The 23,243-nt window shown below is 47.7% G+C and overlaps 1 protein-coding gene across 1 annotated transcript; it reads left to right on the top strand.

The window, feature by feature from the left end:
• The first annotated feature begins 2,779 nt into the window (after window positions 1-2,779).
• TLNRD1 (talin rod domain containing 1) lies at window positions 2,780-6,234 on the top strand. The gene has a single exon (XM_035132171.3). The coding sequence runs from the start codon at window positions 4,411-4,413 to the stop codon at window positions 5,467-5,469; it is 1,059 nt and encodes a 352-aa protein (XP_034988062.1). The 5' UTR covers window positions 2,780-4,410; the 3' UTR covers window positions 5,470-6,234.
• Window positions 6,235-23,243: the final 17,009 nt, after the last annotated feature.

Genomic DNA, 23,243 nt, shown 5'->3' with positions numbered 1-23,243 from the left:
GGAGATTGTTCTTTGCTGAGGCCAAGACAGCCCAAACCACAACAGACATCATTGAGAAAGGACAGCAATTCCCATCAAGCTCTCTCCTGTGAGGATAACAAAATTACAGTGGCTTGCTATAGTTAGGATTGCTCAGTTAAGTTACTTTCCAAAAAGTAGCAGATAGGTATTTACTTCTGAAGAAGAAAATAAAAGTATGTAACTTTATTAGTGCTTTGTGCACAGAAAAGTCACCAGTTTGGTGTAGAGACAAATATCATTGTACGCGGCAAATGCAAGACCACAGCAGACAATGTCTGGATGCCTTTAGTCACAACGTCTTATTAGGCTGAAAAACATAAGCACTTTTCAGGGCAGTCTGCATGGATAACATGACTGATTAAAAAAAAACGAGTCACCACCATGAACAGGAATTTGTGGGCGCACCCGTAAGGCCTTTTTAAAAAACAACATCAAAGGAGACTACAGTGCACAAGCACAAAATAAGCAGACCCCCCACCCTTCCTGAGCTGGACTATATAATTGAAGTGTTATTCCTGCAGCGACTCTGGGTGCCTTCCGGAGTATATTAAAATGCTTTAGATTGACTTTTCACAGAGGCATTGTTTGTATTCTCCAGACCCATAGATTAGCTATAGTTTTTAAAGTAGCCCCTTTGCTTTCGATAGTACCATCTCCATTCACACCAAATCATGCCTTGAAATGGCAAGTTGAGCTTAATTTATTTGCAGAAATTATACCCTGGCTTTCTCTATCAAAAGCTCGAAGTGGCTCTTGAGAATATATACATAAACATGCCACGGGAGCAGGTGTAGCTCAATGACAAGGCGCTTGCATGCTGAAGGTCCTAGGTAGAGAACCAGTGGCCCACCAGTGGCCTGCAACTCCCATCAGCCCTAGCCAATGGTTAGGGATGATGAGATAGTGTACAGTTTTTGATTTAAAAAAAATCCTTTACAGTTTTAAAACTTTTCTGTTTAGGTGAGCCTACCTGGACATGCAATATTATGCACATTTGTTTCCAAAACTGTTGGCTTTTTCTGTATTTTCACAATTTTATTACATCTACTTGCTTTTAAAAGTTTGCTTTAATTGCTGTTTTTAATTTAACAAAATTAAAAGACGCCTGCTTCTTGGGAGAAAAGCAATGACAAACTTAGACAGCATCTTAAAAAGCAGAGACATCACCTTGCCAACAAAGGTCTGTATAGTTAATATATGTGATGTATGGAAGTGAGAGCTGGACCATAAAGAAGGCTGATCGCCAAAGAATTGATGCTTTTGAATTATGGTGCTGGAGGAGACTCTTGAGAGTTCCATGGACTGCAAGAAGATCAAACCTATCCATTCCTAAGGAAATCAGCCCTGAGTGCTCACTGGAAGGGCAGATCCTGAAGCTGAGGCTCCAATACTTTGGACACCTCATGAGAAGAGAAGACTCCCTGGAAAAGACCCTGATGTTGGGAAAGATTGAGGGCACAAGGAGAGGGGGACGACAGAGGACGAGGTGGTTGGACAGTGTTCTCGAAGCTACCAACGTGAGTTTGACCTAACTGCGGGAGGCAGTGGAAGACAGGAGTGCCTGGCGTGCTCTGGTCCATGGGGTAACAAAGAGTTGGACACGACTAAACAACAACAACAGAATAGTGGAGTTTGAAGGGACCCCATGGGTCATCTAGTCCAAACTCCTGCAACACAGGAATCACATCTAAAAATCCCCGACAATGACCATCCGACCTCTTCAGCGAAGGAGAGTCAGCTTATACTATTTTATGTAAACCACCGAGATTTTCTTCATTAAATCTTGATAAATAACTAGAAGTAAATAAGTTATCACATCCTAGTTTGGGAGGGAAGTGGGAAAGATACACATGGAGCAGGACACATAGACCATGGTGGGGACCCCTACTCTCTCCTTATCAAGCTCACCTCCGCTCATTCTTGCTTGCCTCTCAGGGATACATCTAAACACTTTTCTTGAACCATGCTTTCAATCTCCCACAGGCCTTTATACGCTCACAGCTTGTTAAACTGCGGTCTGCTAAATTATCTTTATCACACATTGTTTTGGTCATTTTATGTGGACTGTTAACATCTCTGTAAAGCCTGGGCAGCTTCCAGCAACTAATGGCAGGATGCTAATACTGTATAGTCTTTTAAAAGTAGTAGTAGTAAAGTGTTCTCTAGCCTAGTTGGCCAACAAAAAACCCACAATCCAATCAGGTGGCAGTGCCCACAGGCTGACCCCATTAGGTTTGCATGCTTTTCATTTTGTCCTCCATACAGAGAAACGAAAATAAATGCTTCTGTGTTGGAAAGGCTCCAATAAACCACTGGCAGCGCCCATCCCGTAGCTCGAAAGATGCTCGTGATTTTTCCAACACCGGTGTGAAAGAGGCAGAGACCTCGTCCTATGCCTGGTTCCTTAGAAAGCTATCCCAAATTTCAACAGGACTTCCAAGTACTGTACTGTAATGTTTGCTGACAGCTGGGAAGCTAATGTTGCAAAAGGGGGCGGGGATAGATTATGCTCCTTTAATTTTTTTAAAAAATAAAATAAATCGGGGGTGGGGTGGGGAATCAACGGGCAGGCTGGGCTGAAAACACAGGCCAGAACCTTCCCACGTGCGAACCAACAGCCACGGCTCTCCTGATCCAAGCGCATCTGCGTGCGTAAAAGCGCAATCGAGCCGGCGACCACAGCAAGGGCGCCGCCGCCTGTTATACCGGGCGGTGACACCGCCTCTTTCCCTTCTCCCACCCGCCCCATCTCCTGCTGGGGTGGAGCCTTCAAGGCAGCAGCGGGCGTGGAGAAGACCGCAGCGTTTAAAACGAAGGGCGGCGACAGGCCGCACAAAAGATTGCTATAGGCTTACAGGGAGGTTACAGCGGAGGCAACGGGGAGGAAGCATTAAAAGAGAGAGAGAGAGGAAGGGAAAAAAGGCAGCAGCAGCAGGCGCGTTGGCTCCGGCGCCCGCCCTTTCCCCAGCCATGCAGGAGCAGCCGCGCCGAGGCAGCTGATAAGAGGCTGAAAAGAGAGTTTGGGAAGTCGAAAGCGGGCGAGGAGCCCTCCTTTCGTGATTCCTCTGCCTCACTCCCTCCACCCCGCAGAAGTTGGTGATTCAGCCGGGGAGGGTTGGAGAGGAGGAGGAGAAAAAGCCGAGCGAGGAAATATGGTGAGAGAGGAGGCGAAGGGAGGCCGGCTGGGTTCCCGCAGCAGCTGTTGCAAAGGCCACCCAGCGCAGCCGCCGCCGCCCTTGTTCGCGGGCAGAGCCTGAAGTTCCCCGTCGAGCGGAGATCTGGTGCGCCCACGCCCCTGGAGGGCCGCCGCCGCCGCCGCTTTTCCCGGGGACGCTGGGCGTCGCGATTGGAGCGAAAAGCGGGAGAGGAGAGAGGTGGCGAAAAAGAAAAGCAAAAGCGGCAAGCTAAGCTGAGGCTTCCTCCTCCCTCCCTCCTTCCTGCCTTCCTTCTCCACCAGCGGCTGGATCCGGGTGGTGTTGGGGGAGAGGAAATCGTTGCTTTCCGCCCGCCCTCCTCGCCTCGCCTTCCACGATCTGCCGTGTCCTCTTTTGCACCGGAGGTGAGGTGCGCACAAAACACTTCGGGGCCAGCCTAGCAAATCAAAGCGGCAACCCTCCTCCTCCTCCTCCTCCTCCTCCTGCGCGCGGCCAGTTTCCCCAGCCACAGCTCCGCCGGGCCACACCCTCTGCTGTTCTTCCTGATAGCAACTGGGAGAGGAAGAGATGCCTGCCTGCCTTCTCGGGAGCTGTTAAAGGAGCCTATGGCGTTGGCTCGCCTCTTTCCGGGCCACGGGGACAGCTTGGATTGGAAAGGAGTGAAACGGTAACAGGATCGTCGCCTATTTCAGCCCCTCTTTCCCATTTCTTTTCTTTTTTCAAAAAACAAAACAAAACCATCCCACCCAAACTCTTCCTCATGAATTTATAAGTGCCACTGTAATTTATTCAGCTGGAAACTTTAAAAAAATTAAATGATTGCTCCAATTATTTTTGCAGCAGTTCAGTTTGGATTATTTGCTAATAACGCTTCTATTCAAAGAACGGGCCACCTGCAGATGGGGAAGAAAAGGGAAGGATAATTGATCATGCCTTTGCGGAATTGAGGATCCAGTCTTCCCAAGAGTCGGGAAACCTGTCGCTTGTTTCCAAGCCTATTAGTTCACTGTGAAAGTGGAGTAGCATCAGGTTCCCTTTGGATTGGGTTGCTCCCGCCTCCCCCTCTGGCTCGCAAAGACTTTACTTTTACTTGCGGAGATTAATGGAATGATGGTGCGGAAAAGGCAGAGCGATCCTGCCAGGCTGAGTGGGGACTCCTGCGGAGGCATCAGGAGCGGGAGGGGTGGCGGCAGCAGTGGGGTCCCGAGAGGCATGCGTGTGCCCCCCAGGCGCTATGGCTAGTGGCGGCTCTGGCAAGTCCACTAGCGAGGCGTCCACCCCGAGCAGCGGTGCGTTGCAGCGGAAGAAGCTCATCTCCATTTGCGACCACTGCAAGAGCAAGATGCAGCTGGTGGCGGATTTGCTGCTGTTGTCCAGCGAGAGCCGGCCGGTCAATACAGATAGCCTGTCCGTCTTTGGGGAGTCCTTCGAGAAATGCCGGGACACCATCATCGCCAGGACGAAAGGCCTCTCCATCTTGACTCACGACGTCCAAAGCCAGCTCAACATGGGGCGCTTCGCAGAGGTGGGGGACATCCTGGTGGAGATGGGGGACCTGGTGGTCTCCTTGACGGAGTGCTCTGCCCACGCCGCTTACCTGGCGGCGGTGGAGACCCCAGGGGCTCAGCCGGCATCGCCCGGCCTGGTGGATCGCTACAAGGTGACCCGGTGCAAACATGAGGTGGAGCACGGCTGTGGGATCTTGAAGACCACCCCTTTGGCTGACATGAGCCCTCAGCTCCTGCTGGAGGTTTCCCAGAACATGTCCAAGAATCTGAAATTCCTGACGGACGCCTGTGTCCTGGCCAGTGAGAAATCCAAGGATAAGTTTGCCAAGGAGCAGTTCAAGCTGAGCGTCAAGTGCATGAGCACCAGCGGCTCGGCCCTATTGGCCTGCGTCAAAGAGGTCAAGATTTCACCCAGCGAGCTGACGCGAAACCGCTGCGTCTTGTTCAGTGGGCCCTTGGTGCAGTCTGTCTGTGCGCTGGTGGGCTTTGCCACTGAGCCTCAGTTTTTGGGCAAAGCGGCCGCCATCAATCCAGAAGGTAAAGCCGTGCAGACTGCCATTTTAGGGGGTGCCATGAGTGTCGTCTCGGCTTGTGTGCTCCTTACCCAATGCCTCAGGGATATAGCCCAACACCCCGAAAGTAGCTCCAAAACGACTGAATACAGGGAACGGTTGCGGAACTCGGCTTGCGCCGTCTCGGATGGTTGCAATCTGTTATCTCAGGCACTGAGGGAAAGATCTTCGCCTCGGACTCTACCGCCAGCGAACTCAATTTCTGTGAATTAATCTTTTCAGTTTAGGTATACCTTGGTCACTGCTAACACAAATGTACTTAGGCTCCCCTCAACTGGCCCTTTGTTTTATGTATACCAAAGAATTTGTGTAGATCAGCCCAATCCTGATGTTTTTTAAAAAATATTTTTTTGAATGGGGGAGGCAGCAAAAAGATTTACCTTTTAACCTATGTTTGTTAAAAAAGAAGAGGAGAGGAACCATCAAAGTTGATTCAGTTTCGCATCTTTTATAGAATGCAAACAAGCGAGTGGTAATAACAGTTTTAAGGTTTTATTGAGATTGGGTGGGGTAGAGAAAGGGCCTTAATTGCGCTGGGTGTGCTTCTAAAACTTTTTTTCTTTTTCTTTGGTCTTCCAAAATTTCCCTTCTAAATTTTACTGTTCAGTTGTGCAGGAAGGAAAAAAAAAGTTACCTCAGTTTTCATACAGTCTGAAAGAAGCAGAACTTTAAATGATGGATGTAGCTACCTTTTTGTTTTGTTTTTATGTTGGTTTCTGTATGGTTACTTTTGAATCAAGTGTTAGGTTAGAAGTGCATTGGCTGTGTTGAGTGGGAAAAGAGTGGAGATTGGATGTGATTTCCAAGCTGGGGGGAAGCTACTGTGAGTGTTTTAAAACGGGGTGGGGGAAATATTACACTCTTAACAAGAAAGTGATTTGGGTTTTTTAATTATTATTTTTCAGTGTCTTTTTTTTAAAAAAAAATCTTGCATGTACTGGAGTATTTATTTCATCTATTAAAATGTTGTTTCTCAGATGTCTTTCTGCGACTCTTAATACTTGAAATAACAACAGTTTCCTTGTTTTCTGCTGTAGGCCTTGATCCCTAGGTGAGGGATTCCCAAACGGTGGTGCGTAAGTTTCATTTAGGTGGTTCGCAACGTGGCTAAGGAGAATGCTTACCATTTCTATGGGGTTCAAACTGGAATACCTGTAGTACAAAAATATATTCCCAGTACGTTTCCAAGCACAATTCAAAGTGTTGGTGCTGACCTTTAAAGCCCTAAACGGCCTCGGTCCACTATACCTGAAGGAGCGTCTCCACCTCCATCACTGCCCGGACACTGAGGTCCAGCACCGAGGGCCGTCTTGCGAGAAGCCAAGTTGCAGGGAACTAGGCAGAGGGCCTTCTCGGTGGTGGCGCCTGCCCTGGGGAATGCCCTCCAAACAGATGTCAAAAAGGAAAACAACTACCAGACTTTTAGAAGACATCTGAAGGCAGCCCTGTTCAGGGAGGCTTTTAATGTTTAATAGATTATTGTGTTTTATTTTTCTGTTGGAAGCCACCCAGAGTGGCTGGGGAAACCCAGCCAGATGGGCAGGGTATAAATAATAAATTATTATTATTATTATTATTATTATTATTATTATTATTATTATTATTATTATTATAACATACGTAATAAGAGAAGCAATGACAATACAGTTAAAAATCATACAACATCTAGCACAGCACTTTCTTCTGGTTTTCTGCGCTTTCCTCTTCCCTCCCTCCCCACCCGCCCTGCTTAGGTGAATTTTCTTTTTTTAAAGTTGGATCGGAGAACTGGGAGGTTTGAAGAGAATATTTCAAATTGGGGTATTTGTGGCGCTGAAGAGTTCAGATTGCGCTTAATTGAGAATTGGTCTTAAGGATTTCAGTAACTATGGAATTTGCTTGTGCAAGATGTAGTGATAATCACCATGTTGGGTGGCTTTAAAGGGGGATTAGACAAATACTGTATTTTTCTGTCTATAACATGCCCCCGTGTATAAGACGCCCCCTATTTTTTGGGACTCCTCATTAAGAAAATGGGGGGGGGGAGATTGCTTTTGGGGTGGGTTGCCCAGAGGTATTGATTAACAAGGGTTGTTGAACATTGCTCACCCGCCTGAACGACGCTGCCAATAACACGCGTCACCAAAGCCAGCAATTGTATGCCCGCTTGCCGCCACCAGCCGCCAATCGTCTACACAATTGCCGCAGCGGCAGCCGATCGACAGCAGCCCTTGCCACAGCCACCAATCTCCCACCAAGACAACCCCACATTTTAAAAATTCTTCTAGGGGAAAAAAACAACAACCTCGTCATACACAGAAAAGTATGGTACTTGGTTGATAAGGTTAGCTGTGGTTACCAGCCATAGTGACTGTTTACTACCTCAAGGGTTGGAGACAGTGGTACATTTAAGCCACAGTTTCTGGGGGACATGAATGGGGGTAGTACTGTTGTGCTTGGATCCTGCTTGTTGGCGTCCCATTGGTATTTGACTGGCTATTGTGAAAACAGGATGCTGGTGGGTCTTTGGTCTGATCCAGCAGGGCTCTTGTGTTCGTTTCGTGGAACTCAGTGGAGTTTTCTTCAAGGTTGGTATGTGTGCAATTTTGCTGTTGAGAACAGGCTCTGCAATCTTTTACATGTACAGTGGTGCCTCGCTAGACGAATTTAATTCGTTCCATGGGTCAATTCTTACAATGAAAAATTCGTCTAGCAAATCCCATAGGAATGCATTGAATTTTTTATTTTATTTTTGCCCATAGGGACGCATTAATTGAATTTCAATGCATTCCTATGGGAAACCGCGATTTGCTAGACAATTTTTTTGTAAAACGAATTCGTCTAGCAAGGCAACCTCCGTTAGAAAAATCATTTTGTTAAGCAAAAATTTCGTTAAGCGAGGCACCACTGCATACTGAGAAATAGGTCTTCTACTGTGTTCGGTGGGACTTGCTGCTTAAAGTATGTTAGGGATTGCAGCTTTGGAAGGTTAACTTTTTAAGGCTGCAATCCCATACCCACTTACAGAGGAATGATCCACATTGAATTCAGCGGGATGTGCTTTTGAACAGAATCGTATAGGATTGCATTGTAAACGTGGAATCCTCTGTGCACGTATAGGGAGGAAGAGCCATTGAGTTGGCATGGTGTAGTGGACAGGGTTTTGAACTTAGGTTGGGGAGATCTGCGTTTGAATCTACACTTGGCCATGAAGCTCATTAGGTGATTATGGTTGGGTTACCACCTCTCCCAACGTATCACATAGGGTTCTTAAGCTAAAATGAAGAGAGAACCAAATAAAGAGAATTATAGCTCTCCTCTTCTTTTGCCACGCTAGGCTCCTTTGGAAGGGCAGGATATGTAGTTGATGAAACAAATACAGTGGTGCCTCGCTTAACGAATGCCCTGCTTAACGAAATTTCCGCTTAACGAAAGGATTTTTTGAGCGGAGGTTGCCTCGCTAGACAAATTTGTTTTATGAAAAATTCGTCTGGCGAATCACGGTTTCCCATAGGAATGCATTGAAATTCAATTAATGCATTCCTATGGGCGAAAAAAATTCAAGGTGTTCCTGTGGGATTCGCTAGACGAATTTTTCGCTATAAGAAAAGACCCGTGGAACGAATTAATTTCGTCTAGCGAGGCACCACTGTAGGTTGCCTTGATCTTGAGGAAAGGATAGAATATAAATGAAATCAATAATAATGGAACTTACTCTTGAGTCAACATATATAGGGACAGGCTCCGAAACTAAAACTCCCAGGCTTTAGTATCATAGTCAATACATTTTGTGATTTGATTTGTTCAAGAGATGTGCTTTGCTTTATGGTGCTGACATTGGGTTTATATTGCTTTTGAAATGCCATACAGTCTTTTTGGCCCCCTCGGTCCTGAACGTTGACTTGCCGTTTTAGCTAGTTTGGTACTGATTAATATTTTGCTCAAAGCATCTTTTCTATCTCTCTTCTCTTTCTACCAGTACCTCTCTTTTTCTTTTCTTTTCTTTTCTTTTTTAAAGCACATTGATCCATTCCTGCTGGAGCCATCTAGGGTAGTGGCTTGAATTTTGCATGGAAATTTATTAAGGTGTTCCTTGGGCACTTATCAGGGGCTCTTATGTGAGAGTATTGGTGATGGTGGAAAAGTTTCTCTGGAAGAGCCTTCCCGTTGTTCTCAATCTTTACCAGGAATGTGGGTTTTCTGGAACATTTTGAATTGGAAGATTTTCTTTTGAAAAGGAGTGTAATTTGCACTGGAACAATATTGGTTTGCATTGGAAAGTTTTCTGGGAATTATCTTAGGATGTTTGTTTTACTTGCATTTAGTGTACAAAGCTTAAAAACCCTTGAACGCCCAAGCTTGCCCAATATTTATTTGCAGTAGGCCTCTGTTCACTATACCTCGGTTTATGAACACAATTGGTTCCGGAAGTCTGCTCATGAACGGAAGCGTTCATAAACTGAAGCGAACTTTCCCATTGAAAGTAATGGAAAGTGAATTAATCCGTTCCAGATGGGTCCGAAACCGAAAATTCGTAAACCGAGGTGTTCATAAACTGTATTCCACTGTATTCCCTCCATCGTTCTGGGCAGTATGCCTCTGAATACCAGTCCCTGGGAGTCATAAGTGGAGAGACTTCTGTGATGCTTACAAGCTTCCAATAGGTCTGGTTGTCCGCTGTAAGAACAGGATGCTGGACCAGATGATCCATTTGCATAATCCAGTAGAGCTCTTGTGTTCCAACTGATGATGTAGATATTATTTTTTCCTGCAGAAAAATAAATCCCTAGGATTTTGCCCACTCCACATTGTTGGTCTCCACTCAGAGGAGCTTTGGGTGCATTTATAGGGCATGTTCTTAGTGGTCTTATGGAACTGGGCTGCTCCCTGTCTGACCTGTCTCTGCAGGGGTTTTGTGGCAGGTGCATTTATCTTGAAAGTGTTCCTTAGAGGCAAAAGGTGTGCTGTTGTTGTTTTTAAAGCCACTAGTTTAGAGCAACGGAGGCTCCATCTCCACTGTACAATTAATGCTGCACACCATTCTACTTTAAACAGTCACGGCTTCCCCCCAAAAGAATCCTGGGATCTGTAGTTTTCGTGGAGGTTGCTGAGAGTTGTTATTCCCCTCACAGGACTACAATTCTAAGAGTACTTTAACAACCAACCCCTCTTCCCTGGGAACTCAGCAGACTGATGTGGGAAACGGAATTTCATAAATTAGAAGCTAAAATTTGCATATTTGCGGATCCCTGGTGGCGACTGCACCCATTGCTTGCATGCACCCCCTGGAGGGGTTGCAATGGGGCAGTATAGCACACCGGCTGAAAAAGGGTAAATGTTACACTCCATAAACTAATTTTCTAGTTCACCTGCTGAAGTAAAGCAATTGGGTAACTTGGTGAGCAGGGCAGGTGGAGGGAGGCTGTGTAAACCATCCACCCATAGCTGCTCACCTGTTGACTTTGGATGTGCCCATACAATCAAGTACCTATGTGCAATTCTGAAAAAGGCATTAATTGTCTGCTTTGGAAGTAAAACTTTTAGGTGACTTTTTAAAAATAAAATAAAAATAAAAGTATCCAAGATGCACCATATTTCTGGGTTTCATCTTATCTTTGTGGTTTGTGTACAGATTCTGAAACTGGCTGGGGGATCAAAATGGTTTGTTGACCTTATTTTCCGCTTGGAAGCGTGTGGCTTATTCCTATGCTACGATACCAAACCAGTAAATACCCACAGCAAGCTTGTTGGCTTGTTTCTTGTATAGTATTTGTTTCATCGACTACATATCCTGCCCTTCCAAAGGAGCCTAGCGTGGCAAAAGAGGAGGAGAGCTATAATAAGTCTCTCTTTTTTTTAAAAAAAAGCAATTGTTAAATGCAAGAGAATTTGTTTTAGTGTTTGTATAACAGATAGTTGAACAGGCAAAAACCCAACAGGGGAACTATTTCTCACCACTGCAAACCAATGCAGTGCCTATATAATTTCTGCCTGGGTTAGCTGTGTAAAAAGACCTTGTGTCTCTGCCAATTAGAAAGAGAACAGGGCTGTCTATATATCCGTTTCCCTTTAGGAACATAGAAAGCTGCCTTATACCGAGTGAGGCCATTGGTCTATCTAGCTCAGGCTTCCTGAAGCTTGGCCCTCCAGATGTTTTTTGGCCTACAGTTCCTATGATCCCTAGCTAGCAGGACTAGTGGTCAGGGATGATGGGAATTGTAGTCTCAAAACATCTGGAGGGCCAAGTTTGAGAAAGCCTGATCTAGATCAATGTCGGCACTGTCTGGTAGCAGCCCTCCAGGGTTTCAGCCAAGGGTCTGTCCCAGTCCTCTTTGGAGATGGGGCGGGATTAGGGGCGGATTTAGGTTTGATGAGGCCCTAAGCTACTGAAGGTAATGAGGCCCTTTATATGTCCAGCTGTCCTTTGTCAACAACAAATGGTTGAGTATATGCTATCTGGTAATTTATCGACCTAATAGGTATCTAAAGCCATTTGCACATGTTGCCGTGCAACCAGTCCATGCAGAATGTAGGCACCCTATATATAGAAATGAGCAAACAAGTGATATTTTAGGGAGCAGGCGGGGCATATTACTTACATCATAGGAGCCCACAAAACACTGTCGCTGTATGTAGGTTTTATTTTATTTGTTTTTCTTATATTTTGGAAATGGACATCCAGGTTTTTTTTCTTGGCATTTTTTGGGGGGCCCCCAAGAGAGTGGGGTTCAAAAATATAGCTTGTTTAGCTTATACGTAAATCCAGCACTGCTCGGGATCGAACCTGGCACCTTCTGCGTTTAAAGCAGGTGTTCTACCACTGAGCTACAGCCCTTCTCTTAAGTATATTTAAAAATGCAGTTTAGGTAGCTCAGGGTTGAGCTGGGATTATATCTGGTTTACCTGACTTCATTTAATCCAGCTCATGGTTCACTGATCTTCAATCTAGAACGTACTAGCCCTTAAAGGTATCCTGTATGTAGCCTGTCCTTAATTTTTGCCACATATGTTGGTTTTTCCCTTTTGTTTCATTCATACACAAGCACACAATTTATTATTAAATTTATATTCTGCCCCTTCCTCCCAAAGGAGCCCAGGGTAGCAAATGGACGAAACTTCAGAAAACAATTCCAGTACCGATGCAGACGATAAGATAAGAAAATGGCCACGGTGTTGTGGTAATGCGGCCAAGTTCTAGTTGTACAGTATTCGATCCTGCAGCTCAGTTGTGGTTTGTGAAAGTGGGTTTCCTGTTGGCTACATTTGTACGTAGCATCCCGAGGAAAGTGTACGCAGGGTTAGGGATCTATGGTAGGGAAGGGGTGGCAAAGTGTTCAATGGAAAGAAAGCTTGGGGCAGTGTCCAGAAGGTACATGTGATCTGTTGCTTTCTCAGGGTTCTTTTGGAGTTGTGCGGAGGCCTCCTTGCCACAGTGGCTGCGATCCATTGGGACTGGAAATCAGGGGCGCCTTAAGGTTATCTGGCGCCATGGTGCAGGGATCCCTCAGGTGCCCCCCACCCCCACGTTTCCCTCCGGGTGGCAGAACCTCTCCCTTGGGCCCCTCTGCACCCACCTCGCTCCCCCCCATGCCGCCACGGCGTGCCTTCTGCTTCTTGCCCGCCGCAGGCAGGACTGGCGACGGCGATGGTGGACTCGTGCCCCGCCGGGCAGGGCCAGGCACAGAGGGCAGCCGGAGGGGGTGACCCGACGGGCGGGGATGCTGCCAGCTGTGCTCCGCCTGCTCGGCAGAAGCGGCTGCGCAGCGCTGCCGTCCAGGGAGCCCTGGCTGCCGTGCCGACGGGAGGCTTCTGGCCGGCTTCCCTGCAACGGCGCCCAAGAAGAGGCGGGCAAGGGCGGTGCTGATGGCAGGGTTTGAGGCGGTTCCTCCGGCAGGGAGGAGGCTCCGGGTGTGACGCGGCATGGCAGAGGCGCCCTCCAGTGCCCTCCGGAACTTGCCACCATGGCGCCTTGCGCCAGTAGCCTCTATGGCTAAGACGCCCCTGCTGGAAATGCAGGCCAAGGGCAGGTGGAGTCGCGAATGATAGGCACAAAACTGTAGTTTGGTGCCTGTCCTCCCTGCTGTGTTTTATAAGGTGGCAACCCGGGCTCCATTTGCACTGCACTGTACATTGTTGTCCGCACTACACATTAAAAGTATTATGATACCAGTATAAAAAGCCATGGTTTCGCTCAAGGAAGTCTGGGATATGTAGTTTCTCAAGGGTGCGGAGATTTGTTAGGTACAATTCCCCCACGGAGAGGTACAGTTCCCAGAGTAGTTCAACAATCAATCAATCTCCACAGGGAACTCTGGGAATTGTGAGGGCGGGGGATAGGGTACTCTAACCATTTCCAGCACTTCCCAGGATTCTTTGGGCTAACCCATGACTGCTTAAAGTGGTATCATAGTGTTTTAGATGTACGCTGCAACTGTTGCCTAAAGCAGTATCATACAGGTCCTGCAGTCAAGCGGGTGCCAAACATTTTGCTCCGTTTTCCTTTGGACCACATCGGCGAGGCTGGGGGGGGGGGGTCATTTCGGTGCTCTTAACGCAGCCGTTTGACTTCACTCCTGGAGGCACGCTCCATTGTCTCTCATTTGTTAACAATTCTCAGCACTCTTAACAAATGACATCTCTCAGAATCCTTTGGGGGAAGCCATGACTGTTTAGAGCAGGGGTATTGACTTGTCCCCCACATTGGGGGGGGCAGCATCATGTGGCTCATCCCACCCTTGCCCACGAGCACTTGCATGGCGGTAGGGGCAATCTTCACCCGTTGTGTGCCCCGGCCCTGCCTGGCGCAAGAACGCTCGCCCGGCGGGAACAGGAGATGGTGGCCCCCTCAGTATTGAGGGAATGGCTCAGCCCACTCCCCACCAATATCAGGACCCCCGAAGCTCTTCTGGCCCCTATAATTGGTGCCCCTGGTTTAAAGTGGTATCATAGTGTTTGGAGTGCATGGTGCAAATGTGACTTTGAGGAGGAGGAGGGAGTTGACAGGCAATGCCATCCCCAGGGCAGGATGTAAGCAAGCAAGGGAGGGGAAAACTGAAGGCTGATCTATTGGGAGGGTGTGTGAGAGAGTCATAAGGCTCTCATTATATTTTTGCCTTTTTTGTGATATTGTCATTCCACTGAAACTCCCCTAATACTGCTTGGACTCTGGGCTTGGCTGGCCTGTTCAGTTATTCACGCTGACACAGTCTGGAACCACTAATAATATTAGCTGGCTCTGCAGCCCTATGTACTGTAAATGATTTTTTGCCATGCCATATGCTATGGGAGAGGCTATATTTAGGCATGGGAGTGAGCTCTGAAGTTTCAGGCTTTTGCTTTGAGTTTCTTGGTTTCCTGCCAGGTCTTGGAACTCTCCTCTAACTCCCTGCAATTTCCTTTTTATGTTAGCGTTGGTTGTAGGATCTGCAGTCTTTTTCTCTTTCCAGCTCTTTGGCTTCTTATGCAAAAGCTACTTATTTAACAATTCTGCTTGTTGCCTGATGAGACCTTTACATTTATTGGAGGTTTGCCGTTTTAAATATTTGGACTACTAGTATGTTGCTTAATATTCAAGCCCAACAGCACGATTGTTTGTAGTGTTAGATAAGCCAAAGACTATTTAAATCAACGGACTTGTGTGCGCGTTACTGTAATCCTGGATGTGCCTGTGCTTCCAAGTAAGTGATGTAGGATCTAGTAAAAAGGGAGCGGGTGGCGCTGTAGTCTAAACCAATGAGCCCCTTGGGCTTGCCGATCAAAAGGTCGGCGGTTCGAATCCCCGCAACAGAGTGAGCTCCCGTTGCTCTGTCCCAGCTCCTGCCAACCTAACAGTTCGAAAGCATACCAGTGTGAGTAGATAAATAGGTACCACTGCGGCGGGAAAGTAAATGGTGTTCCCATGCACTCTGGCTTCTCTCACGGTGTCCTGTTGCACCGGAAGCAGTTTGGTCCTGCTGGCCACATGACCTGGAAAGCTGTCTGTGGACAAACGCCGGCTCTCTTGGCCTGAAAGCGAGATGAGCGCTGCAACCCCATAGTCGTCTTTGACTGGACTTCACTGTCCAGGGTTCCTTTACCTTTTTTCTTACCTGTAGGATCACAGCCTAATTCTGCATAGGATAGCAACTTGAGCAGCGCAATCCTATGCATGCTTGCAAGTCCCACTTAATCAGTGAGGTTTAAGCTGCAGTCCTGTACTTGGGAGTAAATCCCATTGAACTCAATAGGGCTTGTTTCCAAGTATAGAGTGCCACTGCAGATTTGTCTGGCAGATGAGCATGGCACACAGTTTGGGGGTTCCTGTCTTAGATTTGATGTTTGAAATTTCAGGGGATTGGAGCTAGCTACAAATTTGATTTCGTTTTTGAGACTTGTGTGTAGCCTTCCAGTACTACTCCGTAACTCTTGGACATACCAAGCTGTCTCTGATGGTTCATCCTTCAAAAGTTCAACTTGTTCCGTATCTACCGGTAGGTATGTCTGCTGGACCACACCCAGCACAAGTTTGCACTTGCTCCCCCCTCTCCCCAGTATTAAACTGGAATGGGGGAAAGGGGAACTTTTTAAAACTATCAGTGAAACAGACTGCAAGTGTCTTTTGTAATCGAGAAATCGGGGTTGGCTTTTCTTTTTCTTTTCATTTTTGCAACAGTGTGATGCATTAAATAAAACAAAAGAGAGACCCTGAACTTACTCATTGATGCCTGGGTTACCTCAAACAGAAAGTGAAACACTCTTATTTCTTTGTTCAGCTATGGGGTGGGGGTGGGGGAATTGCTCAATGTGAAGCTTTTAATTTCTGCTTTGAACTAAACAAACTTTCAAGACTGCGTTCCAGATAGTTCCTCAGCTTTTGATCCAGCAGCTGTTCAAAGTCCAACTCCAGTAGCTGAACTTAGGATTCAATGCTAGACACTTAGGTGGAAAGCCCCATTTACTTAGGTGGAAAGCCCCATTTAAATCAGTGACACCTGCTTCTGAGTAGGGGGGGGGGTATAAGATTGCATTGTTAGTGTGTAGATGTGTGATTTTTTTTTAGTGCTTTATTATAGCAAGCAAACTTGGGCCTGGTAGGGCAGAAGACAGGGCCGGAGGCCAACAGTAGGTGGAGCCAGAGCCACCGACAGGTGGAATAATAGAATCATAGAGTTGGAAGAGACCACAAGGGCCATCCAGTCCAACCTCCTGCCAAGCAGGAGACACCATCAAAGCATTCTTGACATATGGCTGTCAAGCCTCTGCTTAAAGACCTCCAAGGAAGGAGACTCCACCACACTCCTTGGTAGCAAATTCCACTGTCGAACAGCTCTTACTGTCAGGAAGTTCTTCCTAATGTTTAAGTGGAATCTTTCTTGTAGTTTGAATCCATTGCTGCGTGTCCGCTTCTCTGGAACAGCAGAAAACAACCTTTCACCCTCCTCTATATGACATCCTTTTATATATTTGAACATGGCTATCATATCACCCCTTAACCTTCTCTTCTCCAGGCTAAACATACCCAGCTCCCTAAGCCGTTCCTCATAAGACATCATTTCCAGGCCTTTGACCATTTTGGTTGCCCTTTTCTGGACATGTTCCAGCTTTTCAATATCCTTCTTGAACTGTGGTGCCCAGACCTGGACAAAGTACTCACGGTGAGGTCTGACCAGAGCAGAATACAGTGGTACTATTACTTCCCTTGATCTAGACGCTATACTCCTATTGATGCAGCCCAGAATTGCATTGGCTTTTTTAGCTGCTGCATCACACTGTTGACTCATGTCAAGTTTGTGGTCTACCAGGACTCCTAGATCCTTTTCACATGTACTGCTCTCAAGCCAGGTGTCTCCCATCCTGTATTTGTGCCTTTCATTTTTTTTTGCCCAAGTGTAGTACTTTACATTTCTCCTTGTTAAATGTAGTGGAGCCAACTTATTCTAGGTTTAGCCTCACTCTGCTTCCTGCCGCATTCTACAAGGGCAAAATTCCGACTTGAGGAGGAAGCTGGTAACCTGGACTGATTGTAAGAAAGCAGCCTGGGAAGTACTGGATGGAGACAGATTGAGGTCAGTGGGACAGTGCCAAATGGACCAGCCTCCACTGCTAACTGACCTAATTTGTGAGGAGCTTAGTATGAGACAAAAGATTTTTGAGCTCTGACTTAATGGAGCACAGTAGGCATTCGGAGACAGTTTACATATACAGGTATATTGTAACCAATGGCCTTGTGAGTCAGCTTAGGAGGTATGTGCAACAAACTGAGTCAACCTCTGCGAGGCTGACAGCACAATCCTGCGCATGATTACTCAGAAGTAAGCTGCACTTCATTCACTTGGGCAGACTCCAAGGGAAACTTGCATGTTTCTACTTCGTTAGCTGCCTTGAACATTTAGGCAAGGGAGACACAAACATTTTCGGAATAAGTACTGTAACTAGATGCAGGAGTATAGCTTTAGGTAGAACTCCGAGCCACAAATAGGAGGGTGCCACTGCGCTTGGGTTTTGCTATCAGGTTTCCCATCTGGCTGGCCGCTGTGAGAACAGGATGATGGAATAGCTAAGCCTTTCACTTGCTCCTTATGTCCTTACATTCTTATCTTTGACACTTGAATGTGTGTATTTGGTGCACCTTTCGTAAGGACAGCTGTGTCAGTTCTATGGCCCCACTGGCCAGAGCGGATTGAATACAGAACCGTGATGATCTCAGCTTTCATTTAAAAAAAAAAAACACCTGCAAGCTTCCATCCCTTAAGGTTGCGGAGATTTAAGTTTCAAACTGGGTAGTCAGCCTTTCCCAGCCTAACGTCGTCCAGGGTTTTAGAATTAACCAGTCATTATCCGTGCTGCCCAGAGTTGGTCCAAATAATCTGAAGAGCTCCAGGTTGGGGAAGACCAGGTCAAAGGTCAGGTGTGGCCGAGTTTTTTAGGCCCCTGGGCAGACTTGGATTTTAGAACAAGAGCTGTGGGAAATGGGCAACAGCCAAATTCAGTAGAATTAATCTTTGTTTTGAAAAGTAAGGTAAAGGTACCCCTGACTGTTAGGTCCAGTCGCGGATGACTCTGGGGTTGCAGCGCTCATCTCGTTCTATAGGCTGAGGGAGCCGGCGTACAGCTTCCGGGTCATGTGGCCAGCATGACTAAGCCGCTTCTGGCGAAACCAGAGCAGCGCACGGAAACGCCGTTTACCTTCCCGCCGGAGCGGTACCTACCGTGTTTCCCCTTTTTTAAGCCGTAGTCATAAAGTAAGCCATGGCAGGATTTTTAAGATTTTTAAAATATAAGACATACCCCGAAAATAAGACATAGGTCTACCTGCAGGGTCGGCGCCCAGCAGCGAAGGTGGGAACGGGGCCGAGGACGCCTCTGGCCAAAAGTTTTGGGGGGGTGTCGAGAAGTTCCATTTGGCGGGGGGGGGGAGTTGGAGGGAGGGAGGCACTGCTGACTGGGCTTGTTGCTTCTGTTTTCTTTTCACGTTGTTTGTTCCTGTAAAATGGCAACCCCTGGGCCAAAGCAATTGATCCTCGCCTATGTTGCTTCCCAGGGTGGTGGGAGGGGGGAAAGAAAGAGGGAAAAGATGTCGGCGGGGAGAGAAAACGCGTGAGTCCTCTCCCTTTCTTTCCTGCTTAGCCAGCTTGTGGGCAGGCCGAAGCAATCGAGCCAACGACTCTAATAACAGAAGCTGTTCTGTCATTAGAGACATCGGCTCGATTGCTTCGGCCTGCCCACAAGCTGGCTAAGCAGGAAAGAAAGGGAGAGGACTCACGCGTTTTCTCTCCCCGCCGACATCTTTTCCCTCTTTCTTTCCCACCACCCTGGGAAGCTTCCAGGCTGCTTCCTTGATCCGGCGGCCTGCCGGGTCAGCACTGATCAGCGCTGCACGGAGCACCAGATCGAAGATCCGGTCTGCAGAGTCAGCGCTCAGCAGCGCCGTGCTGGATTGAGGAGGCGATGCTCCGTGCGGCGTTGCTGGACGCTAACTCTGCAGACCGGCTCCTCGATCCGGTGCTCCGCACGGCGCAGCAACAGCCAAGCGCAGCACGCCAAGCCGGCCAGCACCCTCACCCTCGCCACTGCTGCGGGCACAGGCACGGGCATGTCCCCCACCGGCGCCAGCCTCAGCAGCAACGCCAGCAGCAATGCCCGCATGGTGCAGCTCAGCCCCACGGCAGCCCCTGCGCTCCCGCTCCAGCCACCTGCGTGAGCCATGCTCTACGGCCTCGGCCCCCCGCTCAGCACCGCCAGCAGGTCCACCGCAGCGTCGGGGGAGGAGGGGAGGAGGGACTTTTCTGCCTATGCCATCCGTTCTCGGCTTGGTTTGCTTAGCGTCGCCTTTGTCATATGCCACCATTGTCGATGATGTCCTCCGGTTTCACAGAATTGTGGAATTGGAAGGGACCACGAAGGCCCTGCAATGGAGGACTATTGTGCCTCCAACTCCCCCCTGCCAAATGGAACTTCCCGACACGCCCCCCTTAAACTTTTGGTCAGAGGCGTCCTTCTTGCTGTGCGCCCTGAGCTAGCGGGACCCAGCAGCAGCAATGCTGGCCGCGGTAAGGAGGGGTACTTACAGTAATAATTTTTTTTTAAAAAGACACCCCCCGAAAATAAGCCATAGGCGTATTTTCTTGAGTAAAATTAATATAAGACGGTGTCTTAAAATGTGGGAAACACGGTATTTATCTACTTGCACTTTGATGTGCTTTCGAACTGCTAGGTTGGCGGCAGCAGGGACCGAGCAACGGGAGCTCACCCCGTCGCGGGGATTCGAACTGCTGACCTGATCAGCAAGCCCTAGGCTCTGTGGTTTAGACCACAGCGCCACCCACTATGAAAAGTACATAGAGCTAAAAAAGAGGGAGTGGGAAAGAGTGTCACTCTTCTAATGTCCTCCTTCAGCTCCTTCATGCATTTTTCAAGGCAGGTAACCACCCACATAACAAAAGTGGGGGGGTGTAGGGGGGCTCACCGGCTTTGTGGGCATTGGGAGAAGACATCAAGGGCACCATATTGGTGAGCTCTGACATTGGTGAGCTCGACAGCCGAGTACAAAGAGAGCTTTAGTACTGTGCAGTATTTTCCTTTCCCCATGAAAAGCAAGAGTTAAGTTATGCAAATATGTTTAATATGTAGCCCTGGAAATATCCATCCCATAACCACAGGACTTTGTGGAGGGTAGTATATTCTTGCCATTAGCTTGCCAATGTAATTGCATTAAGTATTGACCATTATACGTTGTTTTGACAGGTCTGTAACTATTTTAGAAGCCAAAATCATAACATTTATTTATTATAAATGCAGGCTGGCTGTGTCATCAGCAGGCCTACGGTTAATCTTTGCATTTGCATTTTGGCCCAGAAATGTATTCAGATGCAGGAAAAGAGCAGCACGTCCGTCTCTTCCTGTGTAATATTCATTCATTGAGATTTACATCCTGTCCTATTTTGCAGATTCAGGAACATAGGAAGCTGCCCTATACTGAGTCAGACCATTGGTATTGTCCGCACTGACTGGCAGTGACTGTCGAGGATGGGGATCTCTCCCAGCCTAAAGGTGCCAGGATTTGAACCTGGGACCTTCTCCATGGAAAGCAGATGATGTACCACTGAGCTGTGTCTCTTCCCCAAAACAGAAGATTCGAGAAAGTTCGCAGAATGCCTGCAAAAGAGCTTCTGTGTGGTGTGAAGCGTCCGGCTCACTGCTACAGGAACCAGTTCTGCTGCGGTCAGCCAGAGGACCCTGTTCCAACCCTTTCTGCCACTGCTTTGCCCTCAGGGAGCAGTGGATTCCAGCAGTCTTGGAGAAGAACAAATTGCTATGGCTAACTATTCATTAGTTGTGCTTTAAGATTTCCGGGTGGCGCTGTGGTTAAACCACTGAGCCTAGGGCTTGCTGATCAGAAGGTCGGCGGTTCGAATCCCTGTGACGGGGTGAGCTCCCGTTGCTTGGTCCCAGCTCCTGCCAACCTAGCAGTTCGAAAGTACATCAAAATGCAAGTAGATAAATAGGAACCACTACAGCGGGAAGGTAAACGGCGTTTCCATGTGCTGCTCTGGTTTGCCAGAAGCGGCTTTGTCATGCTGGCCACATGACCTGGAAGCTATACGCCGGCTCCCTCAGCCAATAATGCGAGATGAGTGCGCAACCCCAGAGTCGGTCACGACTGGACCTAATGGTCAGGGGTCCCTTTACCTTTAAGATTTCCTTATGGCGAGAGGTTTAGCAGGCACTCATGAAGAGTGGGCTGGAATGGGACTCCCAGGCTGATGGCAACCACAGAAGCATTAGCTGCTTCTCTTTACACAATTTAATATTCCTTGAATTCATTAGTCGCCATATGCCAAAGCCCATAAGGCAACTTCTAATAAAATTGGTTCAAAGACATTCACTATGATCAATGCCAATGTTGCCTAAAACCTTTTCCAGCTGCTGAGCCATTTTGACTGCTCCCCCATCCCTTGCCCCTCATGGGCCATTCTGACAGGTGGGCGGGGGCACCTGCCTGCCAATCATCTGGCATGACGTTGGGTGACCCAGAGGTCTTGTTTTTAAATCCTTTGTGGGTGCACAGTGTCTGCAGACACAAAGAGCCTATTGTGTTGCAGGCTTGAATTCATGCAAAGCAGAGCTGTCCAACAGGACAGATGTTTTGAGACTACAGTTCCCAGCATCCCTGACCACTGGTCCTGCTAGCTAGGGATCATGGGAGTTGTAGGCAAAAAACATCTGGAGGGCCGAGGTTGAAGAAGCCTGGACTAGGCAATCTATTATTTGGAGGAGAAAAGCAGGTGCATAAATCTTGGGTTGCATCTAGCTTCATTCTCCTCAGTTTAGGCCCGTTATTAAAATCGTGTCCATGTTCCAGTATTTTCCATAGATCTACTTTAGAGTAGTACCAACATCAAAGGCAACCTCTTGATTTAAAGAAACTAAATGCCCTCTTTCCTGATCACGGCTTTGAAACTGCCACTTGAATTAATGCTACTTAAGATGGCTTTGTTATAACCAGGGCCTAAGACATTTTGCAGCCTGACTAGCTAGCAAAGCCCTCCACCCCCCACCCCCACCCCCGTCAAGGTACCTAGGAATCGGACAAGTTATTTGGGCAGAAAATCCCCAGCGCACCTATTCCTTTTCCCCTGGCTGTAAAAACACAATAATGCACCAGGCGACTATATCCTGCTCTTTCGTGCACCCAAAATTTAGCTGCCTTAGGCAGGCCACCTCACTCTACCTAATGATAGGGCCGGCTATATTAAAAGAGTTGGTGCTTAAAGCGTTTAAAAAAATGCTTTTAGAAGAAGCAGTTTTGGAGGCGACAAAATGCTTCTTGCCCAAGCTCGGAGGTTTTCCTAGAAGTAAGTGTGTTTGTGGGCCTGTCAGACCACACCCTTCCCCTTCCCACTAATTTCCTGCTGAAGTCATGGTTTGAAGGCTTCTCAAGCGTTCAGCTCTCCCCACCTCCTGTGTGTGTGTGTGTGCGCAGTGAAGACTTTGGAGCCAAGATTTTATGGCATAAAGGCAAGATTTTGGTCCCTACTTACTAATGAAGGAAATCCTCTGGGCCAAGGGGAACCTTCTATGCAGGTTTCCCCAATACCACCCCTTTTTCCCAGTGCTTTTTTTTTTTAACCATCTGCTGCGCTGCAGAACTCAGAGGTGTTCCCCTTGTCCAGCTACTGCTGAATTTGTGTGTGTGTGTGCACACTCCGGCAACTGCCGTGCGGGGATAAGCTGTTTTTTGGAGTGCGCTCTGCTCAGGGTGGCTTGGAACAGCTTTTGAATTCCATTTTCTGTGCACTCCGGCCTGGAGGAGAGCTCAGCAAAAGGGGAAAGGCGCAGTTTGCAGCTTTAGCCCCGAGGCTGCTGCCTGCAACAAATCTCTTTGCTTAAAGAGCTGGCAAGCGGCTTTGGGGATCCCTGTGGGCGTCGAGGAGCCAGCTCCAGGCTGCTGTCATTGGTTCAAGAAGTTCTAAGCGGTGAATGCTTTTTTAAAAAAATATGAAAAAAATGGTTAATGAACTCAAAATTCA

This window comes from Zootoca vivipara, chromosome 13 (assembly GCF_965207765.1).
Source record: "Zootoca vivipara chromosome 13, rZooViv2.hap1.1, whole genome shotgun sequence".
NCBI classification, from domain to species: Eukaryota; Metazoa; Chordata; class Lepidosauria; order Squamata; family Lacertidae; genus Zootoca; species Zootoca vivipara.
Note: the sequence above shows the minus strand (reverse complement) of the source record. Positions and strands in the feature narration are given on the sequence as shown.

Coding starts and splice junctions, on each gene's coding strand:
- TLNRD1 (XM_035132171.3), top strand. CDS start 4,411: ATGGCTAGTGGCGGCTCTGGCAAGTCCACTAGCGAGGCGTCCACCCCG.